Source organism: Eleginops maclovinus, chromosome 8 (assembly GCF_036324505.1).
Source record: "Eleginops maclovinus isolate JMC-PN-2008 ecotype Puerto Natales chromosome 8, JC_Emac_rtc_rv5, whole genome shotgun sequence".
NCBI lineage: Eukaryota > Metazoa > Chordata > Actinopteri > Perciformes > Eleginopidae > Eleginops > Eleginops maclovinus.
Window position 1 is genome coordinate 17836597 of NC_086356.1, and position 11078 is coordinate 17847674.

An 11078-nucleotide genomic window follows, 5' to 3' on the forward strand; every position below is an offset into this window, starting at 1 on the left:
TTTTTTATATTAAAGGAAATGCTCTTTGACTTTTAATTTCCAAGTTGAATGACACTGAATGTATGAGTGTTACAGTGCATAACGAATTTGTGAGACTAAAATGTGCGATGCATTTTTATTTCTATCTCTGATTTTTGCAGAAAGTCTAGGTTTCACTGTTCCTGATATTTGTATATAATTCTAATTTAATTTACATAAAAACGTACAACCGTTCGTGTCCCAAGGATTATGTTTTCATGAGTTTACAGATGTAGCTTGTTTTTTCACTTTCTTTAGTCCTCTTTTGTTATATAGTCAGATGTGCTATTTTAATCTGTAGTTGGTCAAATTTCAAAGGCATAAAAAACAATAAACAGTTAATAACACTCAAAGACATGCAGCCCTTTGCTTCATGTCATCCTCTCTCTCTCCCTCTGATGTTTACTTTCAGAGTAAAATTGAAAAGATCAAAATTAATTAATTTACCCAAAAAATGAATACAGCAGAAGAGGAGAACAGTTCATTTATAGTCCGTTTTATTTCCTCTGAGTTTATCTTCAGTGTATTCCAAATAGAGAGGAAGCAGCTAAGGGGAGAGAGCCCAGGGCCGGGTCAATTAACTTGACATTTTTTCAGCATTGTATTAGGAACATTTCAAAATATTTTCTATTGATATCTTACAGTTATTAGAATAAGATTATTCACTCAAGTTCTGCACAATGCGCTCCGGAGAGTGATTCATAGTGGTAGAGAAAGACCTATGGGTACAGAGGGGATGTTTGTGAGTTTGTCCGAGGCAGGTACAGATACAGGAGATGGCATTTACTCCCCGGAGAGATGGAGATGTTAGAGATACAGAGAGGAACGGCCAAAAGGTTATAGGAGCCAATCAGATTCATCTATTTTTGGTCACCGTTCCTCCCGGGAAGAGCGGGAGGATGGGAAACATGTCCCAGTGGTGGGCAGGAGATTGACATGGAAATATAAGTAGAAGATGACAAGGAAAGAGGAGTGATCCCAGCAGCGTCCTGGCTGTGTGAGATTGAAGCTGATCATTCAGACAGTTGGTCTCTAACTTGTTCTTTAGTTCTGCCTCAGTAATGAGCTGGAGCACGTTCACATACACAACACAGAAAAACAGCTCGTTTTTGTTTGGTGTTGCTTTATAAATACACATTATTTCATTGGCAAGAAGGCCCACTGTTTCCTTATAAGATATAAAGCTTTATTAAGAATATTGTATACATTTAAATAATAGCATTATAAAGACTGTTAGACTTTAGACACTACTATGTCTAGGTTGTAGTTTTAATTGTTATAGCATTACAAACACATAACTGACTTTCTTAGTATATCATTATAACAGCTTTACATTTTGTGTTGCTTTATTTAAAGCTGTTAACTCTGCACATATTAAGTTAACAAGGTTTTTTGCAGGAACTAGAGCAAAACAGTGTCTTATTAGGTTCAAACACCCTTTAAAATGCACAATAAACAATACACTTAGAAAGGAAACAATGTTATCTTTAAAGATTTGCATTAAAGATTCAAGTTATGAATTTCCAGTACAGATTACAGAGGTTTCCTAACACCAAATATTGTTGAAAAGCATCTTATGAGGAGCTTATCATTAGACGTACAAAAAACATCATCTTTTGTTGAGCTGTATTTCTTTGGTCTGAAAATGTCATATGTACACTCCTCATTGAATCATTGATACTTTATTTTTGATTTAGGTATAACAGCAGAGACTTTTGACAGGGAGCTATCAGCCAGAGAGACCATGAAGCTTTACGAGATAATGTAGAAGTGTTCTTCAAAACAACTGACAAAACATGGATTTAATTAAAGGTGCCATAGAATGGAAAACTGTATTTCCCTTGGCATAGTTGAATAAGGAGAGTTCGGTACATTGAACTGACATACCGTGAACCTCAAACACCATTGATTCCTCCTTCACATGCAAATCATGAATATGCATATCATAGCGGTAAAACGGGCGAATTACAACAACCCCTGTGTGTGATGTCACACACGGTAGTCCAGCCCCAACATTTGCATACACCAGCTGCTGGAAACACTAACGCTAACACTTACCACTCCGTAACGATGCTCTCCAATCTCGACCAACTGGCTGTTCTTCAAATTCATCGGTTTCCTCCTCCGATAAAGGCTCGCACATGTAAGGTTGGATGCCGATAGCCTCCATGGTTCATGTCTCACAGTTTCCGAACTTGACTTACTTCTCTGGGCTCTGAGGCAGCCATGGAGTGCTCCTTGTAAACCGGCCAATCAGAGCAGAGCTCGTCATAGTTATTTAAATGAGCCCCAAATAACGCCATTCAGCTTGTTTCATTCTAGGACCAAATCATAGAGTTGTAAATGGGCCTGTAAAACCACATCTGGACATTTTTGGGATCAACCAAAGTTATATACCTTCTTTGTAGACATCAGAGAACAATTTAAAAGACCAGGTAGATGCTTTCTATGGCACCTTTAAGCAGAACAAACCGAATATATGACGGTGTAAAGATGTTTTAGCAGCATGACTTAAGGCATGTCATTAGCAGTCAGCTGACCTGGATTGCCCTGAAAGTGAGTTATTTATAGAGGTTTAGTCCTAATAACAACCTCTATTGTCACCATGCAGCTGGATTTCTTTTTGTTTTAAACTACTGGAGGGAATGCCATAAAACAAATAATGGTTGTCCATGTCCCTTTGAGGAAGAATTGAAACAAATGTGGCTAACGTTAAATTATTCACCAGGTCGAAAATGTTCATATGTGCTATACTCTGCCTCAGTTGCAGTTTGTATTAATCATTTATATATTAAACCTGTTAAACACTAACATTTCTACTCTGTCATTGGAAGCAAGTTGTTGTTAGCATTTAGCTCTTAGCATTCAGTGGCTGTAGGCTTTTTTCTGGCTTCCCTGTCTGTATTTTGACTCACCCTGGTCTCCCAGCGTCACGCTGACTGATCACAGTATCCCTCACTGCTGTTAGAAATGTGTTTTTCTGTCCTGAAGAGATTCGATTTCTCCATTAGTCTCCCCCCCCATCGCCGGAAGATAGCTGCTTCAAAAGCCCTCTCTTAGGTCCAGCGAGAGGTCAGGGAGAGATTTTCAGAGCTTATTTCACAGTCTAGACTCCGACTTCACTACTTCCATGCCTCCCTTTTCACTTCCTCCTTGTTCTCTTTTCATCCTAAACTTCCTCTCTTTTCTGTCTCTCAGTTTAACTTCTCAATAAGTCATTTATTTCAGAGGTCTCACTGAAGAAACAGATGTGTTTCTGCCATGAAAGCATTGCTAATATGGATGAAATTGTTCAATTGGAAATAAAAATGATAATTGATTTCCCAAAACTTATTTTAGGGCAGCTGTTCAGGCATTTAGTGAGAGTGCAGTAATGAAAATGGGTTGTAAATGAAACGTGTGATTCCCTTCTCTAAATGACACTCTCCCAGGAACAACAGGATAGAATCTCAGGCCTGATTGAGAAATGTCTTTTTGGTTCTTGTCAGCTATGGTAATGAAGCAGACCCAGCTGATAGGGTTGATGGTGGCGATAACGGGAACAGCCATGATGAGAATCTCTTCCTTTGTTCAGTACCAGCAGGAGATCATGGTGCTGCAGGAGAAGCTGCGGGCGTCGGTGCAGAAGCTGGAGGAGTACGAGGCCCGTCTGAAGGGTCAAGACGAACAGGCCCAGAAGGTTCTGATGGAGTACCAGGCCCGGCTGGAGGAGTCGGAGGAGCGGCTGCGCAGACAGCAGGACGACAAGGACCTCCAGATGAAGGGCATCATCAGCAGGTAGGGAGGAGGAGAAGCTGTTGCAATATGGGGTGCAGGAAAATATGAATTGGCAGTGCTGATGTGTATTTCTTATTCTCCATCAAGAGAGCGCTAACGGTTTGTAGAGACTGCTTTGTAAAGCTTTAGAAATGTCATCGTTTTCCGCTTTTCTTGAAATGTTAAAAATCCCAAAAATCAATACATATAAATATATATATAATGTAAATATATTTGAAATATTTTACCTTTAGGTTTTGTTTCTTGTTGCAATTATTTGAGCTTGACTTTGATTTGCAATATTAGAGGAAACAAAAAATGGTCAACAATATTCACAATAATACTGAACAATATTCTGTAATAATACAATATTTTCAAGAAGTTCTTTAACAGTAATAGATTTTTAGTAGTATATAGTCTGAACAACAGCCCTGCAGAAACACAATTCTTCATTCAGATATGATCACATATTTAGCCAAATATTGGACATTGTACTAGTACATTCAATAAAAACAATAGTTAATAGTGCAGCCGGGGTCAAAATGCAGCTTTATGTTCTGTTCCTTTTTATATATACGTGTCCTTTTTGCAGGTTAATGTCAGTGGAAGAGGAGCTGAAGAAGGATCATTCAGACATGCAGGCTGTGGTGGACTCTAAACAGAAGATCATCGACGCACAGGTCAGTTTACTCCTCCACATTTGACAATACAGAAACAGAAAGCACACTGCGGGTTGCATATAGTTATAGAGATACTTTCTGCCAGCGTTTCAATTTGTATGTGCTGCCACTTGTGTCATCTGCTGAAGGAAACAAAGGGTCACTCCAGAGATGTTTAATTCATCGCCGTCTCAGAGCTGCCGCTGACAAGCTGGAGTGGCTCTGCCCCTCTCTTTTAAAACCTTTACACATTTCAAATCTAGTTTTGTGTGAACATGAAGCTGCTCTATTATCCGTGTTCTTGTTCATACAAAACTGTGTTTAAAATCTGTCATGGAAATCAAATAAGTGCAAACTGAAATGTTGATTGTTGGGAATATAATTATCAAAGAGTAATTGAAAAGGCAAATCAGCTGCAAGAAAGAATGTAACCCTGGAGACCGTTCCTTCTGCGTGCCGGACAAAGTGTGTGTTAATGCCTTTCAACACACAATTAAGCACAAAGGTGCGTCTTTGGAGATTGATGTCAATGGGATATAACAACAGCATGGGGGGGAAACGACGATGCTGCAACATAACATTTGCCGACACGGACAGGTGATTAATCTCCTTCACGCCTCGAGTAATGAGACTTTGCATCTGCAAACAAACACGCCACAGGAAGGCAATAAGTTGTCTCCCTCAGTAAACAGGCAGAGAATGAAAATGAGAAATCTCATTATAAAGACAGAGAGCCAGGTTTGCCTCTCCGAGGGATCTGTATTATGTGATTAACACAGGGAGCCTCATGCAGGCTCACACACAGTGATTTGTAAGTGCAGATTGTGTGACAAAATGTTCACATCTGTACCACGTTTCAGGAGAGACCTGCAAAGTGACTTATGCTCAGCATGACTTAGAAATGTACTTTTATTATCAATATGGAATTGAAATGTATAAGATAAAAAGAAAGTCAAAGCAAAAGAAATCCAACTACTTTACAGACATTTGAGGATAGAGAGGGGAAATTTTACATTCTGCATTTGACCCATCCTAGTGTTAGGAGCGGTGGGCTGCCATATGTACGGCGCCCAGGGAGCAGTGTAGGTAACCAGTGTCTTGCTCAGGGACACCACGGTAGCACTTGGTATTTCAGGGACTTGAACTGATGACCTTCCAGTTCCCAGGCCAAGCCCCTAACCCCTAACCACTTTGCCACCACCGCCCTTGCATTGTTGTGGTAACTATTTTTTCACATATAAAACAAGGAATTCAGAACCAATGTGTGCATTTAAGAGGGTTTCTATATCCAATTTGTACAAGCAAGCCACATAGAAAGAAGAAGGTTTACTTAGAAAGTGGTTTGGATAAGAAGAAGAAAATGTTATTGCATTAGAAACCCCCCCACCTGCAGGATCAAACTCAAGAGTAAGGTTGCATTTGTTCACTTCTACCTTAAGTCAGTGGCAGTTTTGAAGGGGTTTTGGTTTTCATTACTGAAATAAGTAGGCTAGCTTAAGAACTTCTGATGTATAACATGAATGTTGTTAAACCAGACGACATACTGTAGGTTGTTGGGTAGATCACATAACACCGACAATAGACCACCTTAAGCTTTGTGGTGTAGTTCTTTCAGTCAACTTTGTACATCTGGCATTTGCATCTAACTTCAAAAATCATTAAACTGATCAGTTGTTAAGATTTGTAAGATGAAAAAAGAGTTATAGTAATACAGAGCCTTTTTCCCCAAAAATCCAATCAATAAAAAAATCTCTTTGCTTTTAGTTGAATGAACCAGGAAGTGCTAGCTCCTTGGGCGGCCTTCAGAAAACACACATGCAGGACATTTGTTTCTTGTCTGTATAAATCGATTCCATCTGTCGCTCTAACTGTATTCGTGTCTGTGTGTGTGTGCAGGAGAAGCGCATAGCATCGTTGGATGCAGCCAACGCCCGTCTGATGAGCGCTCTCACGCAGCTGAAGGAGCGCTACAGCATGCAGACCCGCAATGGCATCTCCCCCACCAACCCCACCAAACTGCAGATCACTGAGAACGGAGAGTTCCGGAACAGCAGCAACTGTTAGAGACTTCATCTGCCCTGTGCGAGTGCCTGCGTGTGTGTACAGTTATTCAGAGAGAGGACGTCTGCATGCATGCATCTGGCTGCATGCCGGTTTGAAAGACTGCAAGGGTGTATGTGTTTTTAGAAAGCATATTACTTTTGGAGGACATTTCAGCTTTTTGGAGAGGGCGCCAAGTAACGGACAGATCCCTCAAGAGTACAAGATCACCAGACGGCCTTCGTCACGAGGGGCGGGCAGAGGAGGCGGGCCGAGTTTGTACATATAAAACTCAAAGCTGTCCATCTGTCGAACACTTCTCCAGAGGATGTAAGGGACATTCAAGACCCTGCCTACGCGTAGGACGAACCACTATTTAACCACTCACAGTGACGACCGCCTCTCACGGTCACCTTTGCAGCCCTCCTCTCTTTCTCTTTTTCCCTCTTGAGAACCGAGTGGACCCAGTTAAAAAACAATGACACGCATTGAGGTTTATGGTTGTCTGGAGAGGATTATCTTCCAGTCAAAGTCATTGTTTATGAAGAACCAAATAGGTGCGCAGAAAAAGATAGATATTTTTAGTCAAAAAAATTATCTCTATGTCCCTTTTCTCTCTCCTGGGTGTGTTCCTGAGTGCCCCCCCCTCCCCCCTCCCGCATCCCCATGTAGTGCACTTTGTGAGAAGCTATTGGTACATGAACCGCCTTAAGTAAGGAACACACCTCGACTTTATCCCACAGCTCCCCGATTTCTGCAAAAAAGGCACAACTTCTACTGTGGCAAGGGATACGTGTACACACATAAATGTATTATGAAGAGTAAAGTAAATGAAATCTATGTGATATGCTATATTGATGAGATTTAATATAGATGTATGCATTTCTTTTCTTCTATAGAGTATACACACATATCTATATTTGATAATCTCAAATATAAAAGCAGCCCTTTATTTAGGAGTGAGATCTAGTTTTATTTTTCTTCTCTTGCGATGAAAGACTCTAGTGTGTAGCGTGCTGCAGAGCCCGGGAGGAGACGATCACACCGAGCAGTGATCAGCACCATCGCCTCAGTCCCCCCCCCCTCATTAACCCTTTTTGCATTGGAGAGAAATGTCTGTACAGTTAGCTTGCACAGTCATGTGATCGGTTTCTTCTTCTGGTGCTCATCATTGCTCTTCGATCAGTTCAAAACCCAATTTAGATTTTTTGGTTTGAGTCACACGTGTGGTCCTCTCACTCTAGTAGCACAAGAGCTATTGAGAGCGGGTGAAGACACACTCACTCAGTGTTTCCGTTAGAGATAATTAGTGCCGGCCCTAGAACATCTCAATGTCCTGGACAAGTGGGAGAACTTCTGATCAAATATTATTGGTGCAGCTTCATCTGCAGGCTATATAAAGAACCACATCATGTTTTCCGTTTCGTGGAGTGGCCGCTACATTTCCACAACAATCAAAGGCGTGAGAGCAGCGCCTGTGGTGGATATACGTCACAAGGATCCACAAACATCTGTTTATATATTTTATGGGAGGTATGCCTCTTTTGCATAGAATGGATCATACAATGTCTATTTATTTTTTTTATGAACTGACTTAATTGTATTCATTTCACCAGGACCATTTGGCCTAGTAATTGTATTCCTTACATAGCTAACCCTGTAGACTTGTACTTACCCATAAAAGAAGAACTCAGTGAAAAAGAAGGAAGAAGGACATCCCAAACAAAACCACAGCTCACCGCCAGTAAAATGATACAATCAGCGGCACATTCTGCTTCAATGTAGCCACACCTAATATTTGGACCGGAGAGATTTAAATACGGAACAGATAACGGAAACCCTGCTCTCTCGTACTATACACTGGACTGGTGAGCCGTTGTCGCAATGGCTTCCTTTGTTTCAACATTTGATCTCTAACTGCTTTTCTTGTCAGTGGTAATGATGTGTGCTGCATCCAAACTGTGATTATTAATCCTAGTGACATCATTTCGCCTCTTCATCCATTTTTCTTAGTCGCTTTCACCTTTTTCATCCCTTGTTCTTCTGAATGTGAAGATGCTAACTCATAGGTGGTCTTAACGTGGGGTTTGGTCCATCTTATCTCTCCGCATTTGCTCTCATTGCTCCCATGCATCTGTATTTTGTATATTTTTGTATTCATTTTTTCTTACCTGTAACAGACTGTAAACATCCAGTGTGAGGCTCCGCATGCTTCATCCTCGCTCTGGAGCCAATGGTAGCTTCACCGTTTGTTTTTGTTTTTTGTTGCCAATTTGAAGGTGATGACGACAATGATGAATGCTTTGCTGCAGACATATATACAGCAAATATATGATAACCGAGTGCATCATGAGGCTGGACAGCCTGGGAACGTGTAAATAAAATGCACACACTATTTTTACCTAATGTTAACAGAGCTTTTTGTAAATGTATCTTGTGCTCAAACTCTGCTGTATCTTTATGGATATTGTAAATACCAAATAGCTCAATCGGTCATCTGTCCTCATGGGGTAGAACTATACAATTTAAATAACCTTTCCGTGTTTACTCCCTGTTAGAGCTATTGTTTTTGTATTTAGAGTGTAATGTCACTAGCCAAAAAAACTGATTAAGTAGCAGTTAGACTCTTGGGAAGTATTGGAAATTTCCACCCAATCCCGTTATTTCTCATCAGTCTAGCTCAATGCACTTTTATCCTCGGTGGTTGGTGTTTCTTTTAGCTTTTTAGCTTCTTGTTTTTTTTTTTTTTTTGCAAATTACCCATTTTGGTTGTTTAAAAAGTGGCATATTTCAAAACCTAAGAAAGGGATTTTTTCTATAGATCATTCACAAACCTTTCTATCAGACAGGAGAATTCTCATAGCGAAAACAAACGTACCTGGCATTCAGTCCTTAAACAATACTTACTGCAGAGATTAAAGCAAGACTAAGTTACTTTTGACCAACAAATAATACTTTATTACAAATAATTCGAGATCAATTTGCTATAAAAGGCATATTCAATATTCAGTTCACTGACTGTTTGTGCTACTGTTACCAATGCTTAGCATTTTAGCTAAATGCTAAACTAAACACATGGAAACAGTGATGCTAGCGTTACAGCTTTGCATCGTCTGGTATGACAAATGACTTTCGGTTGCCAATATTAGCAAATTTCAGGTCATTTCTGCTTTATAAGGCAGTTATTAAATTCAGTAACTATAAGGGCATTTTAGCTAAATGCCAAGCTGTTGTTTTTTTAACTATGGTTTAGCATTTAGCTGAATCATAGGATTTGCATTACGCAGAGGCGGTTGTTTATCAAATTTGACATAGTCTTACCTAAAATCTCAGTTTACATCTATATAATTTAACTGATATACTTTGTACTACTTTGTGTTGTTAATTGTACGTCTCATCAATCAGTTAATTTATCCCATCCATGTTCTCATCCAAGTTTTTAGGAGTAGGAAAACCACAAGCTCTCTCGTCACACATTTCATCCAGTCAGACAAAAGATCTATTAAAAATATAAAGCTATAAATAAAGTAAAAGATGTTGTAAGTTTTCTATTATCTTGTAGAAAATACTTTTGTAAGTATGTTGAAAGTATAAAGTATTTGCTGGATTCTGCTTCCTTTGACGACAGTGACAAAACAATAATGTACAGAGGAATTTGTGTTGACAAAATGTGGCTGTGCAATTTATGTACATTTGCAACTAGACCTATTAAAGTTTTATTTAGCTATTTTAAAATCTGGTTTCCTTTGTCTATCTCTCTTTGTACTGTTATTGTGAAATGTAAATTTGGATTGTTTTGTAGTTTATGAGATGCATGCTCATTAAATACTCAAGCAGGCCTAGATAGATGACAAGTAGCTAGAGAGCGCATATGCTCAGACTAGAGGTCCAGAGACAGAGTGAAGGGTATGATGGAAGGATGTGACAGACTCCTCAGAGCCTGACCTACATACTGCCTCCTTGTTATTCCTCACAGTGGGTAGCATGCAGGCTGAAAATAGCGGGGGAAATTGTAGCAAAATGTCTCTTTCAGAATGAGCTTTTTAAAATGCTCACACTTTGTTTCTAAATATAGCTCAAAGACAGGAGACATGCACATGTATTTGTAAAGAAACAGTATGTTAGAATGGGGAATGTGGACCTCATTAAAAGCGGGTCATTATCAAGTTTATTTGAAGGAAAGCTCCTGTGTTGCTAATTGCTCCCTGTGAGTCACGCTTGTTTCTCTGGCCAAGTGGAACCAGCTCACTGGGCCTTAAGGATGTCAGGCTAATGAAACACACGACCTGAGTCACATAACATAGTAAAAACGTCATAGTATACTATGTCCAAAACAATATCTGAAAAAAGTTCAAATATAGTATTTGGACAAAGAAGTGTCAGTATAGTTTGTGGGGAGAAAAAATCAAATGTTGATATACTTTACTATATGACTTTGTTCATATCTTCAGACAAACTATACCTTGACCTTTTTTATTTACAACATACTAAACTCTGACCTTTTACTTTCGTCACACTAAATTATGACCTTGTATCTTTTATTTTGATGTACTTTAATGTCACTTTTTCTCACATTTTAGCCATACTATAGAATGCCCTTTTTGA

The 11078-nt window shown here is 39.4% G+C and overlaps 1 protein-coding gene across 1 annotated transcript in view; it reads left to right on the top strand.

Moving 5' to 3' along the window:
• dab2ipb (DAB2 interacting protein b) overlaps window positions 1–10208 on the top strand; it is a 101679-nt gene extending 91471 nt beyond the window's left edge. Inside the window, 3 exon segments of the mRNA XM_063889475.1 lie at window positions 3593–3795; window positions 4367–4454; window positions 6330–10208. Of these exon segments, the coding sequence (XP_063745545.1) occupies window positions 3593–3795; window positions 4367–4454; window positions 6330–6497 (459 nt within the window). The 3' untranslated portion in view covers window positions 6498–10208.
• The last annotated feature ends 870 nt before the right edge of the window (window positions 10209–11078 follow it).